Source organism: Epinephelus fuscoguttatus, linkage group LG4, assembly GCF_011397635.1.
Source record: "Epinephelus fuscoguttatus linkage group LG4, E.fuscoguttatus.final_Chr_v1".
Lineage (NCBI taxonomy): Eukaryota > Metazoa > Chordata > Actinopteri > Perciformes > Serranidae > Epinephelus > Epinephelus fuscoguttatus.
Window position 1 is genome coordinate 29,889,086 of NC_064755.1, and position 24,086 is coordinate 29,913,171.

A 24,086-nucleotide genomic window follows, 5' to 3' on the forward strand; every position below is an offset into this window, starting at 1 on the left:
ATCCAGTAATGGGTCAGGGTTGGGATGTTTGTTTGTTTTATTTAGTTAAATAGCTTAAATAGCAGCAAACAGTGTGTTCATTTATGCATTATTGTCCTCCACAAGCTGAAATCATATTCAAATATGTCTTTAATCTTACCATAAACTGACTTTGTTCTAAATGGGGGTGTTTTCCACAGTTTAACTCTATAAATTTAACATGTATATTGATAAAATCGTGTCCCAGACAGATTAATTGACAGTACCTGTCTGCCCTACCCGCTGGGCTCCTGCCCTCCTCTCAGCCATCCGCCGTTGCCAAGGTTTCCGTGTACGCGCTGCCTGCGCGAGCGGAGCCGCGCGATTGTCATACAGTATTGCCAGACATGGCGGCGGATCTACAACCCGAGTGGATTTCTTGTCTCCCTTCTTCCTGGAGTTATGGGGTTACTCGGGATGGACGCGTCTTCTTTATCAAGTAACTATCCCTTCACGGAAAACGGCTCAAGTCATTTCTGCGCTTTTGTGTTTCGAACAAAGTCACCGTGTAATAATGAACGCATTTTCCCTCCTCTGTCTCTCAACAGCGAAGAAGCCAAGAGTACAACCTGGCTGCATCCAGTGAGTGGCGAGGCGGTAATAACCGGGCACAGAAAAACTCCAGGTAAGGTGTCACTTAACGGCTGTCAAGTTTCTCTGTTATGTTTAACGGCTCTCGTGCCTCACGTCGTCATGTGTTGTTGTTGTTGACCGTATCCCTCAAACCGATACTTCCCACAGTGGGGGAGAGACAGAGACTGTGACATGCATGCTGTGTTTCTTAATGCATGAGTGGGTTATTCGGCGCTGGTGGTGCTGTGAAAAGTGAACCCTCTCGTGCCCACCTCTGCCCTGCTCGTGCCACTTCCTCGTGAGCCTCAGCCTCCTGTTTTTTTTAGGCTGGTCAGCAAGTGAAGTTGACGAGTGGACGTTAGCTACGCGTGAACTTGTAAAAGGACGAGTTTTCCCATCAACCTCCAGCATGTACACACATGTAGAGGACATTTTAATTATTTTTTTAATAAACTGACGGTCTCTGTTCACCACAAAGCCTGTACGACATGTACTATCAGACACAGAGCCAGTTTGACAGGTAGGATGCAGGATACAGCAACAGGAGCTAGTGATGTTAGCTGTAAATCTACACAATTAGCCTCCCCTGCCCCACCACTACAAAAAGCCATTGACAAATCTTCAACGCAGTGTGTTACACTGAAAAACTAGCTCCTTGCAATGTATCATGCTGGTGACGTTATGCGACTAACTGTGTAGCAGCCTCCTCTCAAGTCTCTGCAGAGCTTTCCCATTCATGTTATTGAGTGGCTGCTGCATCTCTGTGGGGCTGCAACAAACAATCATTTTTAGTCTATAAAATATCAGAAATAGTGAAAAAAATGCCCAGAATTTCTAAAAGCTAAAATACTTTGTTGATTAATCGATTAGTCAATTGCAAGGAAATCTGCAGCTATTTTAATAATTGAGTAATAGTTTAAGTCAGTGGTCCCCAACTGGTTGGTGATGGTGCCATTCTGCATAGACCACAAGTGGCCTGCGAATGTGTAAAGTTTGTAAAAAAACACACTGTTCTTTGAAGTACAGTGAATTTCTGGTACATAGCTTGTATTTTAAAGTGTCATTTCCTGCTGTATGGTGAATGATTGACTAACAGTTACTTGACAGAGACGGCAGACTAGCTTGACGACATGGCCAACGACACTGTATATGATAAACTGTGTGGACGTTGAACTTATGACTAAGGAGAAATCTTGACCCCCTGGCTGGACCAGTTGGAAACCACTGCCATAAATTGTATATAAAGATGGACGACACGTCTGTACTTACTCCCACTGTACAAAAGTGAAGCCAGAATTTCCAGGATGCAGCCACTGCTGGACCCCGTATCTGGACCCCGTAGCTAGACCAGATGGGAATCACTGGTTTAAGTAATTTTCTGAGAAAAAAAAGTGAAATATGTAGCTTATATATTGTTAGGATTTTCTGTGAGGTCTTATGTGATGGTAAATTGAATGTCTTTGGATTTTTAGCTCCTGGTCAGACAAAACTAGCAATGTGAAGTCATCATACTGAGCTTTAGGAAAGTGTGAAAAACCAAATGATCAGACATGTTTCACTACCACTTTTTTCATTCCTGATAATGATTCTGATACCTGAACTTTCATATCAGACGATACCAAGAACCGATGCGATACAATTGCGGTGAAATAAAATGTAAGAGAGCTGTATATTACTAACCCTGCATCAGACCTCCAATTTTCATCTATTTTGTCACTCATTTGTGGTGCATGTCATTATGTTAATTACCTATGCTGTTTATTTCTGAGCACTGCATAGAGGGAACCTCCTGAAAGCTAAACTGAGGGCTCCAATTTTAAAGCGTAAATGTATTTTACATTGTCAGCATAAAAATGTTACATGCAGTTTTATTTGTAGAGGGCATACAGAACATACTAGTAGTCATACAACATACTGTACTGACCACTTACTATGTTGCTGTTAAATGTTAATAAAAGCTGATACAGATTTTATGGGTGAAATGCAGATTATCAGCCTACATGTGACCGAGGCTCCCACAGTCTGGCTTGTGTGGACTGTTTTAATAAGATTCTCCCAGGCTGTTTACTGGGCCTGGCCCATGAGGGTCCTCTTTGGGTCTAACCCTGTATTCATGTGAAATGATTGCTATCATTGTTGTATTGCATGGCTCAGGTTAGACTAAACCCTTTGTAAAACATGAACAAATAAATCAGAGATGCAGATGCTTCAGATGCTTTGCAAATTTTATAAGAAATTGGCAACACTAGTGTCACACCTTCTAACTAAAGCCTTGCATACTATACACGTTGCCTTTTTATTGGGGGGACTTTATATTGCTAATGTTACACTATTTACTGGAAATTAATTCTTGTTTGCCACTGTAACACTGTATAGTAGTTGCCAGTGGCGACTGTTTTAGAGCAACAAAGAAGAAATGATTTCTGAGAAAACTGTTATTTTATCCGGGTATGAAACTGCTTTAAAGTTTAAGTAAGGGGTATCGGATCGGTGCGCTGACTTGCATACTCGCCAATACCCAATCCAGCATTTTAGGCAGCATTGGAGGCATGTCCAATACTGGTATCAATGTTGGAACAACTCTACAGAGGATAATAATGATGAAGAGTTTGTTGCAGCTCTAAAAGTGAAGTTTAGAAATGGCTTAATTTTCCAACAGACAGTCCAAAACTCAGGGATATTTTATTGTTAGTTATATTTAAAATGGCAGTAAATCCTCACATTGAAGAAGTGCCAAGTGGAACCAGCAAATGTTTGGCATTCGTACTTGAAAAATGTAGAAAGGAAACATTGATTTTCAAAATGGTAGTAGTTTAATCGACTAATTGTAGCAGCTCACTGTGTGAATTGACAGCTTGGAGCACATAGCTCTAGTTGATTTTAAACTTTCTGTTTGTTTCATCAGTTTGTGTTCACGTGTTTTTGTCCACCTCTCCCTCTTTCACAGACTTACCCACTGGATGGGAAGAAGGATATACTTTCGAGGGTGCACGGTGCTTTATCAAGTGAGTTTAACACCCTCCCTCCACAAGACACACACCCATCATAACTCCAGAGCATACACACAGTATTTGAGCAGACCATATGACTCCAAAGAACTCCCCCTTTGCATGTCACCACGACTGCAACATGCCTTAAGTGTCAAACAGGAATTTGTTTATCACCAGCATTATCACTTCAAATGAACCTAACCCAAATGCTGGGCTACTCCTGAAAACATGCTGTGTGTTAGACATAAATATGGCATGGTTATAAATTTGGAACCTTTACTCCCCATTTCTGTACTGTAGAAGCCTATCGCAAAAGTTAATGATTACACGGGAACATTGTGCAAATACAAGACAGACATGGGCAACGTGTCATTGCTGTCTTCCTGTGAGCTGTTTGTATTTATTCAGACTAAGAGCTGAGCCTACTTGGACAGTTGGGCCAGAGTATAATGTGTTCTACTTTTCTGACAGTTAATAATTTGTCAAAAAAAACCCAGTTATCTTCATTGTTTAGGTTTATACGGTTTGCTCACAGTTTAAGATGACACTTGTTTTAAGTAGGTGCTGGAAAATATTTCTGAGGTACGCGCCAAGCTACGGTATTACAGGAATTTGAAAAGACTTTTTATTTTAAGTCTCCCTCCACTGATTTTGTTTGAACATCACATCCACAGTGCGCTCATTTGTTGGTGCTATGTGGGCAGGAGGAAATGTGGTATATCCTCCATGTCCACTAAAGCACTTTGATTTTTTCAGTTTGCACCCCTGTCTTTTTGAAGACCGGGATGTACATGAATTACATTAGAAGTTGGCTATGTTACAAAGTCCCCGAAATACAGTACATTTTACATCTTCCCTTCCCTCCTCCATGTCTGATGCATGCAACTGATCAAAAGAGATCACAGGCGCTGTCATTCAGTCAGCACTGATTCATCATCTGTCCCCAGAATGTTTTAAATCCGAGGATATAGCTTGAAAAATTTTGTTATTTCGTATGTCCTAGTGAAATACTCTTCTCACACAACAGTTTTTAGATATGTTGCGGATGAATTTCTCTGCCAAAACACAAGAATGCCTTTGTATGATTTAAGACATTGCAATATACAGGCTACGAGTTTAGGATATTATGTCTTATTATCCTCACTGAATCCTCTCTCTGTCTTTGACTTCCTCATGAATTTGAGGAGCGTCATGTGGCAGGTTGCCAGGCAGTCCGACTGAAAGGCAGTAATTTTATATTCCCGTATTTTATCACAGCCTCTCAGTGCAAAACTGACTTGGGGACCACATTCATTAGTTGATCACTGTGATTCTGGCACAGCCTACTGACATGGTAATGCTCTCTGTAAAACAAGCTTCAAACTAATCATGTTGTCCCCCACAAAGCATGCAGCCTGCACTGTGCATGTGAAAAAACATTGGTTTTGCGCATTTGCTACAGTTTAGACGGAAGTTTAATTTGAATTTAATTGTTGTGTCTTTAAAACCTGCAGATGAATTTGCAGCTTTGGTTTAGTCTCAGTTACTGTGCCTTCTACAAATTACGTCACTGTCAAAAGCGGTCACTGAACTGTGTACAAAATAGATAGATAAACCTGCTGTACATAGGTTTAACTGAGAATAAAGCTGGGGTAGGTAGTTTTCTGGAAAGGGCAAAAAAGGGGCAGAATTTGAAAATTCAGTCCCCTCCCACTAGACAAGCACAGCCATATGCACGTGTGCCATACCTAGTGTTTTTCCATACATTGATTTATTTGATCATATTTCATTGTAGATCAAATGAGACAAGAATTAGCTAGTTACCACACCCCACAGTCCCTCCCCCTCGCTCCCTGCTTGCTCCCCGCTACTGTGGACTGCTTCACCAGGTGGAGGGTGGGCAGCAGCCCCAGAAATGAACAACTACTGTAGCTGTAGAAACTCCAATTGAGCAGTCACAGCAGACTGGTGGCCAGCACCGGAGCTGGGTCTAACCTGTGTAATGGCAGCTACAGATTCGGGACTGTCAGCTCACCTCAGTGCTAGCTGAGTTCAAGATGCTGTAGCTGCAGGTTGGGTCTGTCTCCGGGGCTGCTGCCTGCTCTCCTGATGGCAAGGTGGTCTGTAGTGGCGAGGAGCGATGCAGAGGACATACTGTGGTTTGAAGCTCAACCTAGCTACATCAACATTAACTTGAACTAGCTGCAGCCATCACCAAGTACTGAACCTTGGGGGACCGAGCCTTCGCTGCCGCTGCCCCAACCCTCAGGAACTCCCTCCCACTCAATACCAGAAATGCAGGCTCCCTCCAGACTTTCAAATCACTGTTAAAAACCAATCTGTTTAAACTGGCATTTCTCTAGTTTCCAACAGTCATTTTTCATTTTTATTTTATTATCACTGATGTTTTTCAGCACTGTAAAGCGTCTTTTAGTGTCCTGAAAAGCGCTATATAAATGTGATGCATTATTATTGTTATTATTATCAGCATGTGGCTCCAGTTAGCAGAAGGCTAAACTATGAACAAGATTTTCTTTCCATCACTTTTATGATTCCTGGTAGTGACATGTTTTATTTCGTTTATTGTCAGACTCTTTTTTTAAGACTCTCTTTTTGATAAGTCCATTTGCTTTGCAGAGTAGGCTGTAGTTGATGATGCTGACATAGGAACTGTCTCTGTAGGATTCTCCACCATTTAATCAGGCTTTCACCATCTGCATGTGCATTTGTAGAACAACCAATAGGAATGCCCTCTCTTGGAAAAGACCTTTGATTGGTAAAAGTCTTCAGCCATGGGATAGATTTTCTAAAGCCTGAAAACAGAGCCAAGCAGAAGTGCAGAAGTCTGGTTTTATCTCAGCCCACTTGAATTACAGTATACTCAAAGGTTAATATGGGGTTTCTGTCCAGCAATGCCAAAATAAAACTGCCTGCCTCAGCTTTAATAGAGTGTAGACTGTAGTGATTATGGGGATATACAGTATATGGACAGTTCAGATTGTAATTTTTTTTCAAAACATTATATTATACTATGATGGATAAATATATAATCTAGCTCAGCTGGTGACGCTTAAGATAATGTAATATTGTGTGATTACATACATGTAAAGTCAGCTCAAGTCATCCTAACAGCAGCAGGAAGCTTACTGATTATCTAACAAACTATACACAACAACCACGTATTAGCCGATGCACCACCCCTCAGCAAAGAGGTTTTATTTGTTTGTCTGCAAAGAAGCAGGTAAACCACATGCTGAATCCTGTAGTCACCTGTAAGCACAAGAAACAGTCACGATAAACAAACTGTAAACAAAAGCATGCGTTCAGCTGGTTGAACGGAGCCTGTTCTAAACTGCGGCTAAACAAATACTTAAACACAGAGAAACAGCCCCAGCACATGTCCTTGTGTTGACCTGTAATAGCTGTGTCCTTTGTTTGAAAAGGCAGAAACAGTGAAAAATGCATCAGACCTCCAATTTTCATCTAATTCTCAATTCCTCTCTGTCACTCATTTGTGCTGCATGTCACTTCGCTATAGTAATTACCTATGCTGTTTATTTCTGAGCACTGCATAGAGGGAACCTCCTGAAAGCTAAACTGTGAGCTCCAGTTTAAAGTGTAAATGCATTTTACGTTGTCAGCATAGAAAGTGTTACATGCAGTTTAATATGCTGTGGGCCTGCAGATCATACTAGTAGGCATACGATGTACTGTACTGACTACTTATTGGGTTGCTGTTAAGTGTTGATAAAAGCCGATACAGATTTTGTGGGTGAAATGCAGATTATCAGCCTACATGTGACCGAGGCTTCCACAGTCTGGCTTGTGTGGACTGTTTAAGTAAGATTCTCCCAGGCTGTTTACTGGGCCTGGCCCATGAGGGTCCTCTTTGTTGTTTTACTTAACACAAGCTTTTAGAATTCTGGTTATGTGGCCAGCGCTGTGTGTTTCTGTGTCATTGAGCTGGCTGCGTGCTCTGATGAACAAGCGTGGTCAATTTGAGGCACAAGATCAATTTGTCAGTCTCAAGCGATGAAGATGTACTTAAAATTGAGTAATTGGTTAATGTAAAACCATGCATGTTAATATCACTGTGACTCATTGTTTTGACATGGAAAATTGTTGACAAGTTTATGTGATAACTATCTTGGACAGTACTCTGGACATTTTTGAGGCTTTATGAGAGGCTGCCAATAAAAGCCTCTGAAAACTGTCCAAAGCCATTAGCTGATGGCAGCTGGACAAGTCGATGCCTTATGTTTTACAGTAAGTTATCATTACGTTGTCATCAATCTAATGTTGTCAAGTATTGCAAGTTTAGGGTGTTTGTGTGTTTGCATATTTAATGTGCATTAATACGATGCGAACACATTAAAGCAAAAGGATCCTCTTCCTGTTTTCAGATTTACAGAGACTGAATCATTGATTCATTTCTATGACTCGGGTCTTTGAGCCTGCGACAGGATCTGGCCCATTCACATGCTGCCTGTGTGGCTTGGCTGTTACCATCAGGCTACACAGTGTGAGAATCAAGGAGCAGATTGTGCTGACGTAGACTGTCCTCTGACAGGATGTGTTAGGGAGGATGGAAGGTGCAGGTTGTTAGTGTGATGGTGTGGACAAGAGGCATAGCCCGTCACAAGATTTGATTATTTTATGGCGCTGTGAGTTTTGAGTGAGTGAAGGTCAGCGCAGATGTTAATTGAATCAGTCATGGCTTACTGCTCTCCTCAGACTGAGCAGTCTCTTTTGAGTTGCTGGGTTGTTTGCAGGCGGCCCGATGCCAGCACGGCTTTTTAGTTTGAGGAACTTCAGTATGTGTCAACTAGTCAGTAATGAGGAGGTGTAAATATGCAACTATTAGCCTGTTTATTTCATTCAAAGGCAGACGTGTGACTAAAGCCAGTGTGTTGTGACTGTTTTGTTTCTCAGTCAGACAGGAAGACAAGCAGTGAAAATGTGCACACCCTTTGACCCTCTTTACACCTTGCCTTAAAATGTGTTTTGGTGGATCGGATTTCAAAGGGATAGTGCTTCACTGCAGGAAAGTACAGGTTAAAGTGCACCCAAAATGCCTTGAGGATGGATTGTGATGCCATCAGTCAAACTACCTCTTGAGGTGGTCAGTGACGTATTCTGCCCACATTGAACACAAGTGTAAATGCAGTTGCACTTTCAATCTATATACAACGTCTGTGGAAATACCCAAATGCACAGGATTGTTCTAAACCAGTGAGGCAGCACCGGCCCTTCCTCACCTCGTTGTTGTTCCTGACTGGATATTTGTTGTAATATTTTTTGTTTTCACACCAGTATTGTCCCTGAAAATACAGAAAATATCATGATGTACACCCTATGTAATTGTAATTTTTGAAAATAATGAAAACATTTTTAAAACTCTTATAGTAGTAGTTGTTGACAGGCGGGCGTGGGGCCCATTTGGACTGTGTGGTTCTTTGAGCTGGACAGAGCGATCAGATCTCAAATGGATCTTAGGGTGCTTTCAGACCTAGAGTTGTCTTGCTTTGGTCTGAATCAGGGACTAATGTTGTTACAAAGCTGCATGATAGCCTAGAGTTGGTTCGTGTTCTCACGGCAGCATTTACAAGTGGACCAGATCAAATGCTTTGCGCGAGAAAGCTGCTCTTGATTGGTCAGAATTTCCATGTGGGAAAAATCCAGGAAGTAAACAAAACGTTGAAGAAGAGTACACTTGCAAGATAAATGTGACACTTTCTAATGTCACAATAGAGGGACAACTACGCAGGTTGATTTTAGTGCTGCTCATCGTGGACTATATTGCTGTCATTGTTCATTTTAGTCAAACCATACCGTTTGAAAACAAGGTGCGGCTCCAACTAGAAAACAATGTTTTGATGCATTGGATGTGCTGAATGTGCATATTAAGGCAGTACAGGAGGAGGCGCACATTAATAATCCTCCAGGACTGTAACATGCTCATGCTTGTTTAACCTAAACAATGTGTAATGCGCACTCAAGATCGTTTGTAACCAGACCGAGACCACCTCTTCAAGAAGGTCTCAGTCTAGTTATTTTGGTGCCGCACCCGAGTGCAGATCATGTTCACACCTGCCCAAATGACCCACACTTAGGGGCCAAATGAACTTGAATTCAATTTAACCGAACCAAACAGGGCATGTTTGGCAATCGGGTTAAAACATATGTAAGTCTTGGGGTGTCGGTGGCTTGGTGGTAGAGCAGGCGCCCCATGTACAAGGCTGTTGCCGCAGCGGGCTGGGTTCGAATCCAGCCTGTGGCCCTTTGCTGCATGTCACTCCCTCTCTCTCTCCCCCTTTCACACTTGTCTGTCCTATCAATTAAAGGCTTAAAAATGCCCAAAAAATATCTTAAAAAAAAACAGTGTAAGTCCAATCTGGATATGTGAGCTGCACAACTTAACTAGAGCTGCACAATTAAATCGAAATATTATCGAAGTCTCAATGTGGTCAAGTGCAATATCCAGATAAAATGTGTCACAACGTATCAGCAGAAATTAAGCATCGTGATGCTACAGAGACGCCCCAGTCTCCAAGTCTTATTCCAGACATTAGGAAGCATGCTTATTTGCACTATTCATTTGTGATAAGTTTGTTTCATTGTAAGATGGTAGGACTTGCTACAATACAGAGAGAAATAAATTTCAGCGTCACGCTGAAGAGGTTGTTAAATATGTGAGGCTACTTTGTTCCTGCGGCTACCCGACATACGGTATGTCACAAATGAACAGGGAGTGAAGCTTTTATTTTGAAATGTTCATTTTGGCAAAATAAAGAGGATGGTGGAGCGATACGGTTGTTTCACTGTTAGTTTGTTGCCGTTGCTAACGAGCCGACTCAATGCGAAAAGCAGTCTCCTGTGGTCATTAAGATGTGGTTATTTACAGAAGTGAATTGAGACGAGGAGAAAAAACAACGCAGACTAAATATAGCTCCTACATAACTGACCCCAGAAAAAAATCACATCATCATAATTTTTATATATATATTTTTTCAGTGAAATGCAAATAACCATTACCACAAATAATCAGGACTTATATCTTAGTTGTACCATCTGTCAAAAATAATTGCAGTATGACTTTTTTGCGTAATGTGTAGCCCTAAACTTAACTATTATTTTTCTTTCCAAATGTGCTAGTTTGTTTTTGTCTGAAGTATGTATACGCATTACACACACACACACACACACACACACTGCGGCTCACTGAGGAGAGAGTAACAGGTCAATAATAGCAGCTCCCACCCATTAGTCCTAATACATTCAAGTTTTTAAGGCAGTGGCTTTTGGCCCTGGTCTCAACTGCTGAATCTGGCGATGAATCAGAGAACGCTAAACTCCACCCAGCCATTCTGCTGCTTTGGTCCTCCAAGAGCTGAAACTATAATCCACACATCAGAGCAACTGACACTTTTTCCTTTAGATTAACCTGTCTGCTACTCTGTGCTGCATGTGGAGAGTTAGGAGCTGGAAGACTGATCTGTTATCGAACTACACTTCTGTGCAAAGATCTGCAGCTGGGCTCTCTGATGCTGGAGATTTTACGCACAAGCAAAATACTGTGTGCAGTGTACGGTCTGTGCAGCAAACTATATAGAGAGTCTATTCATTGGACATTTTATTTTCATGACATTTCTTAGTGTCCCTCTCTTGGGTCTACTATTAAATTCCACAGCTACCCAGAGTGCTCTATCTGTTCAGTTTGTTTTTGTTTGTGACGTAAACAGCGTTTTGATGAGACTGTGCCATCTGGCAGATTTTTGTTTTCCATTTTATCTCTGTAGCATATAATCCCACATTTTAACCTAAGCTTCATTTTGAACAAGACATGGGGACATGATTTAGGCAATTGAACCAATGTTTTGTCAAAATGTTTGCCTGTCACCGTCTGCTAATGAGGATTGTTGACCCGTGGCGTCCTTCCAGATGTGTGTATCAGGATAAATGGGGTGAAATCAGTTTGACTGGTGCAAAAGGCTTAATATTTTGGTAGGAGACTGATGACCCTAATTACTAAATTGATTATATTTGTTGCCTCATGGAGGCAGGAAGTTATGATTATCAGCAGACAGGTGCAGGTCTCCCGCCAGTTCCCTGTCTTTGTTCGCTATTCTTGTCTCATTTATTCTGTCTGGAAGAGGAAGGGAGCTGCTGAAGTCAGGGCTAATTGATGCAGGTTACACAATGAGCTGGCTGACATCTTGTTTTGAACGCTAATGAGTGAGTAGTAATTACAGTGGTAGGCTCAAACGGCTGACCTTCACAGTGCTATAGAAAAGAGTCTTGCTTTACCGCTGCCCACTTTTTAATGTTTCATTTGGTAACATTTTTTTTCACTGTCCTTTGAGGGCAATTTGCTGCTTCTGAGTGCTCATCAGTATAAAGTGCAACTTAAAATATAAATCTTGTACCAGTCTGCTCTGCAACCACCACTTTCATTAGGCAGTTCACTTGTACAGCTGCATAATTCATCACTCAGAACAGAGGAAAGCATGTCAATTGAAATTTGGCCAATTATGACAAAAATCTCTCCAGTGAATCTCTGTTTAGCTGTTGGCTCATTTTGGGCTTTGAAGACCCACACATTGGCTGACTGCATATTTAAAGTAGGAGTATTGGATTGCTCCCATGTGGATCAATATTCACTTGTTTTAATTGACACTTGAAGATAATCTGCTTTTTGTGATGACTGTGTATGTTTTTTATTGATAACCTATTAGAGTCTCCGTTTGTCAGAATGACTGATGTGGTACAAACGACTCGGAGGCTTCATATTTCCTGTGACTAATATGTAGCATAATGACTCACATAAAGATGTTTGTTTAATAGACACAAGTTTGAACCCAGGCAAAGCAGATTTTATGATAATGCTGCCAGAGAGTTTCCCCTAAAGTCAGCAAACTTTTGCAAATAGTTGCCCATCTACTCATTAATCAGATTCAGAGCAACGTTAGCATTTGAAAGTGTGTTTCTGACTGCTGGGCTGCAGGGGAAAAAATCCACAAATACATTACATTTGCATGTTTCATATATGTAACATCTCTAAAGTTAGGAAGTGTATGAGCTGACTTTGTCATCAGGAGATGAAGGGGACTGTGGGTGGTGTGATACCTTGATGAGATGCTGTGAACCACATTTTTAGACCAACAAAACCGATTGTTTCTCGAGTCATTGCTGTGTTTCCAGCAGCATTTTAGCTTCCAAATGTGGGTTTTGTTTCAAGTGACCCATGGCTCTTTTTTTCAAAGACTTTTCAGCCCCCGAATATGGATTTTTTTAGGGAGCCATTGCTGTGTTTTCTGCGGCTTTTCAGCCCCCAGCATGGGTGTACTTCATGACCTGTGGCTCTTTTTCCAGTGGCTTTTAAGCCCCCAAACCTTGATGTTGTTTAATGACCCATTGCTGTTTTTTGAGCAGGGATAGTGCCACAAATAGTGGTTGTTTTTTTTACCGAGACATTGTTGCGTTTCCTGCTGGGATAGTGCCACAAAAAGGGGTTGTTTTTTATGGAGACATATCTGCTTTTTATAGGGGGAATTCTGCCCCCAAAACTTGGTATTAAACCCAATACATGATCTTTTTCTAACCATAACCAAGTGGTTTTTGCGCCCAAACCTAACCTCACATTAACCACTGTGTTTCTGTTTTAGTGTAGCCGAGATGCACGATACCATCATTTATTCTGCTGATTGGGTTGATTTCTGGGCACCAGGCAACTGTAAATCCAATATTCACTTTCTTTTGGCTCTGTTTTTGTTCTCTGTTAACTTCTGAGGAAAAGATCTGTCTCTTTAGCTGCTTAATTCTCTACTCTGTTTACTAGAGTTTGTTGTTTAGTGCTGGGTAGGTGGCACGCAATAAGGTTTTAGAGCTTTTTTATCTGAAAACAGCTGCCTTCTTCAGCCGAAGACAGCACTATTGGAGTGGTGAGAATGAACCCAAACAGTCAAACTGAAAAATGCTAAAATGCTCCGTAGAGCTCAGGGGAACTGCAGAGTCAGATGATAATTCTTTGTTGATCTGTCACTTCAAGCAGCCCTTTTCAGATTACAAATTGTCCTTGATCGATCGTTACAAAAATACAGATTTTAGCCACATACTGAAACATTTTGTTGAATAAGCTCAGTGGTTATAAATTTGAACAAGGAAACTGCTTGCCTCTAAATCCAGCATAGTTCAAAAAACCTCACCATTTAATATACACTACACTCTCAGCATTTCTTATGCATAGCATTAGTTAGATTCCAAACAGTTTCACTTTCATGCCATTTATTCATACCAGCATTTCTTTTCCATGCCCTCTGCAGCTACAGACATAGCAGACACTGACACATCAGGGCATCAGTAAAATGAGGCGTCTTATCAGACATCTGAAGAATGGATTAGACTTCAAGCATAGGGGATTTGTTTTCATTTTCATGAGTGACATCAGCTAAAGTGAGTAACAATCCCCAGTGCTATGGGGCAATCTGGGGAATGAGCTCACGCTGAGTCTCGTCTCTGTCTTTGTGTGTTTGTAGTGGTTTTATCTGCAATTTTACCTGGAATGTTGTACGACGTGAGAGTCGAGGTCTTGATCTGTCAGGATAAACACGACGGGAGTCCCTGTGAACCCTCCATAACTGTCAGACACACAGTTATGACAGACTTTACCACCTCTCCAGGGAATAATCCAAGCTCCTCTCTGTGAGAAAAGCCTTATATCAGACCTGATTATGTAACTCTGAAAATCCAGTCACAGAAGTGAGAGTGTGAGAGAGGTGACCAAGTGTTTAGACTCGGAATACAATTCAATGCAAGATAAGGCTGTATATTTAATCCTTTAATAAGTGATCACAGTTCTGGCCTTCACCTTTTGGCTAATTAAATCCGATCAGGTGAAATATTGACTTCACGGTTAAAGTGACTGCTGTGGTGCATCAAATCAAGTGCTCCCTAGTGAAAAGAAAGCTTGGGCCACAAGGGCTTGTGTCAGTGGCACTTGATTAAGTATTTTCTGCTTCCATAAGATGATTGCAGCTACAGTCAAGAGTGCTGTCAGTACATGGTTAACATTTTGTAATAATGTACCTACATTTTCAATGTAGAAATCAATTTTTATGACATGGGTGTAGGAAATACTTGTGTCTTATTAGCTGTCAGGTGTAAGACTGTATATCGAGACATCTAAGAATAGCTCATCAGCAGCTAAATGTTAAACCACCGTTGTAAATCAGTGAGTGTGGTGTATCCCACCTCTCTGAAACTGCCAGGTCTGACTGTAACACTATCTATTTAATGTGCTGTTTCTTGTAAAAATAAAACCCCACAAAACATGTATTTACAATTCTATGCAAAATACGCAAGGCATCAAAAAATGTGTGAAAATGTGTGACCAGAGTTGCACACAAAACAGTTACCATGGTGTTTTTAGTCAGTATAACCTTGTAAATAAGAAAAGGCAAATAGCTTCATAGAAATTTGTTGAAGTATTATTATTGTCGAATAGCTTCTTTGCATATGATGTCATACATTGATGCACTATCCAGATGGAGGGCAGGCAACTAGAGGCAAAGGCTACCAAACTGCACAAATGGCTTAGATTTGAGCTGTTCAGGGCTGTCCCAAATGCTCAAATTGGGAATAACGAGGGCTACTTTAAGTCTTGAAAATAGGAGGTTGTAAAGGGGTCTGCGTCCATGTAGAGATTTGAAATGTAAAGAGTTATACACATGTACTCCCAGCTGAAAACAAAGATGGCAGTCATTTCAGTAGTGTACCCAACCGTGCACAAAATGGTTATAGTCCACTAGACACTTGTACGCTTTCTTCAGCTATCTGTGTAATGTTAGTAACATTAGGAGGTCTGGAGGAAGAGGTAATTTGTAACTACAATTGTGCCCACTCCAGGCAAGTTGGTCAAGTTGTGGGGAAAAAAAACACTTCTCTGTTTTGTATGGATCACATCCAACATCAGTTTCAATTCTCTAAAGATACCTGCTGCTTGCACGGTCATGTCACAATTCAAGCAATCATTTCATTTTCATTTTCTGTCACCGCTTATCCTGTTAGGGGTGGCAGGAGGGCTGGGGCCTATCCCAGCTGACATTGGGCGAGAGGCGGGGTATACCCTGGACAGGTTGGCAGACTTTTGCTGGGCTAATAGAGACAGACAACCATTCACACTCACATTCACACCTACGGGGCAATTTAGAGTCACCAATTAACCTGCATGTCTTTGGATTGTGGGAGGAAGCTGGAGCACCTGTAGAAAACCCACGCTGACACGGAGAGAACATGCAGACTCTGCACAGAAGGGCTCGAGCAGTAATTAGAGCAGTATATGGATTTATACCTATCTGCCTTCCATTTGAATTTCCCGTAACCTTAAGACAGCAGCAACATTTAGGCTTCATACTATGTTACCAGTTAGCTCCCACTGCTAACCTCAAACCTAATCAAACCTAATTAACCTTATCCTGTTCAAGGTTGCTGGGGCAACACTCACAAATGCTCTTCTTTTTTGCATTTTCTTTCAATTAAATCTGTAGCAACAGTCCGTTTTCACACATACACACTCCCTGCCTTTCTCAGAGTGAGTTTCCTGGCTGGTAGCACCTTGAAGCATTTCAAGAGATTTATTATAAAGGCAACAAGTAAAGCCAGTTCCTTTCATTTGTTTTGCTGGAGCTACAGCCCATCCGTGCACACATTGGGCGAGAATTAGGGGCGCACTGCACATTGGACAGCTCACCACTCAAAGACAGATGACCTCATTCACACCTATGGGCAAATTAGTTGCCTGCGTGTCTCGCGTGTTGGAGGAAGCTTGAGTGCCTTGGCTGACAACATGCAGACCTCTGTAAACAAACTTTAAAAGATGAATGACAGTTTAAAGTGACTTTTTTGTCTTTGGGAAATTAACACAGTATGAGGAAAAACATCACACTCATGTCATTGACAATAATGCACTCTCAATGAAATGCCACTCCACCTTGTGTCATGCCGATCTTTGCCTCCACTGAATCCATTATTATTATACAGTGATTATGCAAAACGTGTGATGGTTAATGTGTCTCCCGTATTGAATGAAATAATCCTGATGATCTTCTTAACCGTAATCGTGAAGCCCATATGCAACTGTATGTTGAAAAGAAGTGCTCATTCCCATACACATGGCTAACATAACAAATGGCACACCAGGGACAATGCCTTATTCAAACTGCAAAGCTCTGAGAGTGTTTACTCACCCCCTTGGCGGGGGGAGGCTCTGATGGCTGTGGCTGCTGACTCACTAACTCTGTCAGTGCTCGGTACTCATGCAGCTCACTTGTGTGTGTAATGTGATTTAAGAGGGAAACCAGTGGACCTGGATCTGCTGTACATCATCCCCGTCTCCCGCTCCATAACTCTCTGTTCTGAGTCTGGGTGCTGACTGGGAGACAGACAGTGAACTAGGCAGCTTCTGAGCTGCTCAGACTGCTCTCACGCGTTTTAGTCTCTGTGGGGTCCTTGCCATCTGGCTAGCACTGGAAGAAAAGTGTGTATGTGTTTTGGTGTTTGGATGCTCTGTGTGTGAACATATGTGTAAGAGATCCTCTGATGTCAGTGACTGCCCCAGGTGCTGATTAAGACAGTTTCTCAGTGAAAACCGACATCAGACCGAGTTATCCTCGGCTGTTGTTCATTTTATTCTTGGCTATCTATCCGAGAGTTTTGTGATGCATTTGTTGTGTCTAAATTGTGCGCACTAATATTTGCTTTTTCCTCTTTTCATCCTATGGGAGGGATTTTTTTTTTCAGGACTAGGGAACTAAAGGCATGGCTGCTTTTAAAAGGATCAAGAGACTCTTTGTCTGCAGTGGTCCCAGTTGACATATAAGTGAAAAGATGATCTCTAAGTGTAATCTGACGGTCTTTCTTTTGTCATTTTTAGGCTGTGCGCACAAGCCTGTGACAAAATGTGCCTGTGCTCAAATCTCAAACTCTGTGAATGATTGATGCTAAAGAATATGTATGTAATCCCTCATGGCGTAGAATATGTTGACTGAATGTAGGCCTACCTCTTGGGTTTAGTAGTGTAGCATGCAGCCTACTGTAATTCTTTGTTTCTAAAGCCTCTTAGCTGTGTGGTGTCTTTGATTTAATGCTGATAGAGCTGTTGAACTTGAGTAATCCCTGTTGTAATCTGCAATGAGCTGTCCTTTGCTGATGTTGTGCCAGGTTGAAGCTGGGGACAGCTGCCTTCATAGAGATAGAGCACACTTAAGTCCCGCCCCCACAGGAGGGAAAAACAATTCATCGCTCTTCATTGAAGGTGCCTCCTTGGTGCTCACGTCTGCTAGCAAACAACTGAAAAATGCCTAAAAGCTGCTGTGTGGTGTGATGCACTAACAACAGGGTAAAGAACCAAGACCTAAGATTTATACGCTGCCAAACCAAAAACGGAGCCTTTTAAGCAACAAGATGTGAAGCAGTGAGAAAATGGAGATCCTAAAACTCTGTGTGCCTATGTGTGCAGCAAGCGTTTTACTAAGTTGGCCAGACAAACTGTAGAAGTTGAAGCTAAGTTAGCTGCGAAGGCCTGGTTTTGATCGTTGTTAGGTTAAATGATGACCTTATCTTCGATCAAAAGGTTGCAAACATCAAAGTATTTCACTTCTAGCTATTCTGTGGAATCATTCGTCCAAGATTAGCAAAGTAAGGAGAAGGGACATTGAGACAGATCGACAATATTGAGTTCATCAGTTTAACTTTTCCTCTCTGGTTGACATAGGATACTAAAATAATCCTTTGACATGCTGAAATCTAATGTTTTTAGCTAGCTACAGGTGTTGTGTTAGCGTTTTAGCCCCTGGTTGCAAACTGTGGCGCTGATGGTTTTTACGTCTGGTGGTGGTTTTCAGAGTGCAGTACATTGCACTCCGTCTTTATGCTCTTAGGGTTTAGGGCCTGTCTCCACAAAGTGTTTTTTTCTGAGCGCCAGTGCCTTGTGCCTGACTTTTTGACATACTGACGTCATACTGTACGGCAACAACAAGAGTGGCTTAAAGCAAAATTAGTACCGACTCCATGGTGGTTCCAAACAGAGGAGCAGCTTCAGTAGTGTGGAATAAACAGTGGCGTCCTGAGTGTTTTATGAACAGCCCCGGACTTTTCAGACTCTTAACGCTCAGAGGGAACTCACTCAGCGGCTCCTCTGGCAGCAGCACAGCGTCTCTCCCTCTCCTCTCTCGCTGTCCGCACATGGGAGTCGGTGTCATCAAGTGATTTTGTCACAAACCTTTGGTTATGTAAACCTAAGTGATGCTTGTGGCTTGGCAAAAAACTACACATATGTGAATGTGTGATAGTTGTGGTATCATAACAGCCTGTCACAGGTTACAGCATGATGATTAGAGGAGAAATGGCAGAGCATAAAGGTCCAGGTAGAAAAAACAACTCAGTCATTTAGGATTTTGCTAAAAGAAGGAAATCACCTGTTGATTTATATATATAGATCCCAGGTGACATTTTTTGTATGTGAACTGTTCAAATGTTAAATTTTAATATTGTATACAGAATCTGAATCTCACTCTGAGTTATTGTTGTTTACAAACTAAAGAAATTAGAGATCATTTTTGTTTAGATTTTACTGAATATTTCAAGGCTACATAAACTACTATATCACATATTTTGTTGCAATTTTATGATCAATTTGTCATATTGTCAAGAATATCGTTTTCACAAAAATGCCCTGAAATGGGTCATAGTATTTTAGGGCCATATCACCCGTCCCGTCCTAGTAGTCAACCCTATGTTAATGTAGTGTTACGTTAGCTACCTAGCTAAGGTTAAAGTGAAGATGTTGTTGTCATAGAAACAAAATCCACGTGTAGCACATCATTAAAATAAGGGCTGGGGGTGCTTTTTTAATGAAGCACTGGGATGAGGCCCTCCCCAGTGCCCTGCCAGAGAAAAGCGCTATGCGGACACACGCCCAAAGGGAACTGGTTTGCCAGCTGCTTCAGTCTCCTTATGTATTCTCTTCCATCCAGTCATCTCACCTTCATTTTTTATCTATAGTTTCTGAAGTATAGAGAGAGGCATGAAGTTTGAGAGGCACAAGTGAGAACATTTTTGCAGCATATGATCTTAAGCCATGTGTAAGACTCCAGCATCCTGACGGTTCTCTGCTCTCCTCTGATGTCAGATGTTCTAAATACCCATCCAGCCTGACTGACTGCCTCTAAAGGGCCTGTTTAGTGGAGGAACTCAGCATTGCTTGGAGTTAAATCTCGTAACCATGACAGTGCTCATGGTGAGATGCTGCAGCAGTAAAACAAGAGCTGATCAGTGTGTGTGCAGGTGGAAAGCATCTTGTATTTGCTCATGAAATCCCTTTATTTTGGTCCCATGATATGGTCTGTGATGTAGGTGATGGATATCTCTTAAGCTCTTAAAATGGTACAGCTCGCATATTATGACATGGCAAAGCATACACCCACTCAGTCACTCACTCACTCTCTCTTTCATTCTCCCTCTGTTTCTCTTGTCTGTCTACCTCAGTCCAGTGGACAGTGCACGGCCCAGTTGTTTTCCAGATGGTCTGTGATGATTAGGGAGCTTTTGGAAGCCGTCACTCTGCTCAAATGTTCTACAGCTGTGAGCTTTTGGAGCATCATGTTAAAATGTCCACAGAGGGCTTTGGAACAGCGTACTGTTTCCTGAAACAAATTGTTACTAATTCAGCCTCTAAATTTGTCTTTATCCATATCCAAAAAGACAGTTAGCAGTCTACTATTTTTTTTAATCAACTGCTCGGCAGACAGAGAATCCATACGTCTGCTTTCAGAGTGATCACACCTTCATAAAAAGGGTTCCCTAATATATTTCAGCATATCTTCTTTTCACCTCATTCCAGAAGATTGAATAAAGGGTGTAGTGCCATGCTGATGTACTGGTTTTTGCCAAGTTTTCAATTTAGCAGCAGTAGTGGAGGGATTAATATCGTACCCTCCTGGTCCTGTGGCTTTGGCTTATTCCTTCTCTCTCCTGGCAACAACGTCTGCTGCCCCGTTCCCCCTGCAGACCTCACATGTCTCACAATTGTCTCTCCCCTGCACATGTCTCTCAGGCTAGACGTAATGCGTGCTATCAGCGGGACATTGTTTCTTTCTATGACTCTTCTTTTTCCAGTTTTAATCCTCTCACAATTCTCGTCTCTTGGGCTCAGTGACAGCACAAATGCCTTCAGCTCCCAAGGTGTGAGCCTTTGATGTTTCCTTGCTCACGACAGCCATACAATATTGAGTGTTAATAATTGAGAGTAAGAGGCTGGCTGCCACATATGTAAATCTGATAACCCTTACCTCGTCTCTAATGGTCTAATCATTTCTAAGCAAGATTAGATGCACCGGTCGACCCCTTTTTCTCTCTAGTCCATCTCCAGTGCTGGCACTTGTAGAAGCCATTCATCTAAAACATACTTATGTAATATCATAACTGTGTGAAGGACTTCCATAGTTATTCCCAACAAACATCAAGCCAAAGTGAAACTGCTTTTTACAACCACTTATCAGCCCTCTCGTATGTCTGTGCGTTTTACTGTGAGGCCCATCACGACTTGAGTGCACTGTAAATTCTGCTGCTAGATGGGCCACTTGACAGATATAAATAGTACCCAGGTCAGCACGACTGCTGCAAATAGTACCATCTTCTCTTTGGTGTATTAGTACTATCAGACCCATCAGATTAGACAGAGATATTTAAAAGTTATTTTAAAATGAATCTGCATCATGACAATATTTGTGTACGTGTTACTTGCTGGGGATTTGGTTCTCTTTCAGCAGACAGGGATGGATGCATAGGCAGTGGCAGTGATTGGATAATACACTGCATTTATTGCTCAACTGTTGGGTAGTGACTCCTCTGCTGTCAGAGTCCTCTCCCACGCTCTGTCCTCGGATCTGGCCGTCCCTGCTTAAACAAATATTTGAACTCCATGCCAACGCTCTCATTGAATAATGTATACCTGCTGTGATTGATATTGTACATTTGTGTTTCTCACAAGCCTAATGGCATCGCTGCTGGAGTTACCATAGGAGGAATGTGCCACGGTGTGGTTAGAGTCACAGCAGACCTCCTAAAATTGTTGTCCCTCATTACAAATGAACACAAGCTGTTTGTCTAGCAAACACAAAACCCTGGAAAAAACAAACTGCTAAATGTGCATCCCTTGATCTAAATTGGTGCCTCGGAGGCACCGCATGTTTTCTGCTTCCCGGAGTTCCAGCCGTCTGTTTGAGGTCAGGTGATTCACAGATAGCTGAAGAGAATATAGCACGGCTGGGTTAAGTATATAACCTTAACCCCCAGCTCTCACTTTGGATGTTTGTCAGAATCCTAGGTAGCCTATTTTTATTGCTATAGCAGAACCAACATTTTCGGAGACAGTTTGATCTTCTTGCCCTCCTTATCAGGATTGGCTCGCTAAGGCTGAGGTGGATTTGTTAAAGTGAGTTTACAATGTATACAAACACGTTTTAAATATGTTTTCAGTTCATTCCCTACCTTTCTACCTAAAACATTTGGAAGTTCTTTGCTTTATATATTTGTATATATATATTATATATTATATATTTATGTACATCTCTGCACCTGTTTCTGCACCTTGCAGTCTGCAGAAATGTGTCTCACTTTCCTCTTCGCTTGTGCTTGCTCACATGCACGTGTACCCTTGTGCACATAGTGGCAGACCTTACAATTCAAAACACACGGGAACCTACTCTGAAAACATCACTCTACCTTGCAACGAGTGGTTAAGAACCTCAGAGGCTACCTTTAAAGCCTTAGTGCAATAAAAATCATCTGTCCCCTTTATACTGCATATCAGCTCCGTGCAGTGCACTCCTTTCAGTTTCACTTAGAGGGTGTCTGAGACCGTGAGAGATGATGCCACAGCAGAGTGAGCTGACAGGGGCTTCATAACTGTAGTAATGGTCACACCACATAGTGATCCATCAGTCTAATCAGCTGTCAGCCCTCTGCAATATGTTTCTGCAGCAGGAAGGATGAATGTCTGTGGAAGTCAAGAGTCTGGTTTAAATATCCGCACTAGTTGCTCAAGGATAAATGCAGCCTTCCCACCTCTGTGCTGCTATTCACAAACTGATGCGTGCAGGCATTCCTCCTCCACTCTGGATGAGAGGGAGCCCGCTGTTTCTCCCTGTAAGACCTCTGCTGGTGACTCGAATAAATACACCCTCAACTTTGACTGTGATGTTTTGATTGCTATGTCTCTGTGCTTCTTGTGCGCGGTAGCAGGATTTAGCAGAAAGTGTTTCAAAGACATCTTCCCTGTGTGACAGTTTTATTACTGCCTGCCACTGGACTGATGATGGTCCTTATTGAGTGCGTGGGTGGGTGGTATGGTGTGTGTATGCAGGGGTGGGAAACATAGCTGGTATAAATGTCACCGTGGTAGAGAGATGAGCCATGATATGAGTTTGACTATACTGTTTGCGCCAGCAGAGGAAACACTTTGTCACATCACATAAAATGCACCGTGAAGATCAGCACAACTCACTGTGTGTTAATGTTTGTTTGTCAAGTCAACGGCATTTAAAGTCCATTCTCCTTAAATGTGGCGGAAAAATATATGTTGTGATAAGAGCTGTCCAGTAAATGATTAACTAATACATAAACTGAATCATACAAAACAATATTGATAACTGATCTATAGTTTGAGTCCTTCTTTGAGCAAAAATGCCAAAAATTTGAAGGTTCCAGGTTCTCAAATGTGATAATTTGCTGCTTCTCTTGGTTTTTAAATTGAATATTTTTAGGTCTTGTGCTGACAAAACATGCCATTTGAGGAAGGCACCTTGGGCTCAAGGATGTTGTGATTTTATTGGTTCCTTTATTATTACAGAAAACAATTATTTTGATAGTGAAAATAATTTCTAGATACAGCCCAGTTGTGATTAGGAATGGGAATGTGAACTAGTTCCAGTTGAGAACAGGCTTAAAACTGTCCAATCCATCATATGCCTCCAAGCTTATCAATTCCTTTTGTTGATGCTGGCATGTTTTTCTGACAGTTGAGCATCACCAAACAATGACTTCAAACTAGTGTGTTTACGCTGCTGGAAACATGCAACAAGGAGTCATGGCATAAAGGAAAAAACGATCCAAAGCATGGCTTCATTTTAAGAAGACGGATGACAACAGTGCTGCATGTTATGTCTGTAAAATGATCATTTCAGGGGTGGAAACACCAGCAATAGCCTGAAACATCTTTCTACACAACATAGGCTTAAACTCCAGGAATGCCTTGTATTTGACACTCAAGACACGAGTGCCACTTCTTCCCCAACAGAGCAGCTCGTTTGTTTCTGAGGGTAAATATCCTGTTATATTGACATTAGCGCCACACAGGATGGCTTAGCATAGTTTTTTGTTTGACTACAAAAACTTAAATGAGGATTAATGCTGTGCAAATATTCTGTCATCCATTTTAGATGATGACAGACTATTGGGAATTGATAAATA

General features: G+C 41.7%; 1 protein-coding gene across 12 annotated transcripts in view; it reads left to right on the plus strand.

Annotated features, from left to right (window-relative positions):
• The first annotated feature begins 339 nt into the window (after nt 1-339).
• The window catches only part of LOC125887176 (pleckstrin homology domain-containing family A member 5-like), a 116,012-nt gene continuing 92,265 nt past the window's right edge, over nt 340-24,086 (plus strand). For 9 of the 12 annotated variants that reach the window (XM_049573809.1, XM_049573810.1, XM_049573811.1 and 6 more), the window contains exons 1-3: nt 341-457; nt 567-643; nt 3,539-3,596. In XM_049573809.1, the coding sequence (XP_049429766.1) occupies nt 366-457; nt 567-643; nt 3,539-3,596 (227 nt within the window). In that variant the 5' untranslated portion in view covers nt 341-365. Of the gene's footprint in view, nt 458-566; nt 644-3,538; nt 3,597-24,086 lie in introns of all 12 variants that reach the window. The other 3 variants (XM_049573805.1, XM_049573807.1, XM_049573808.1) reach the window with 1 other exon arrangement.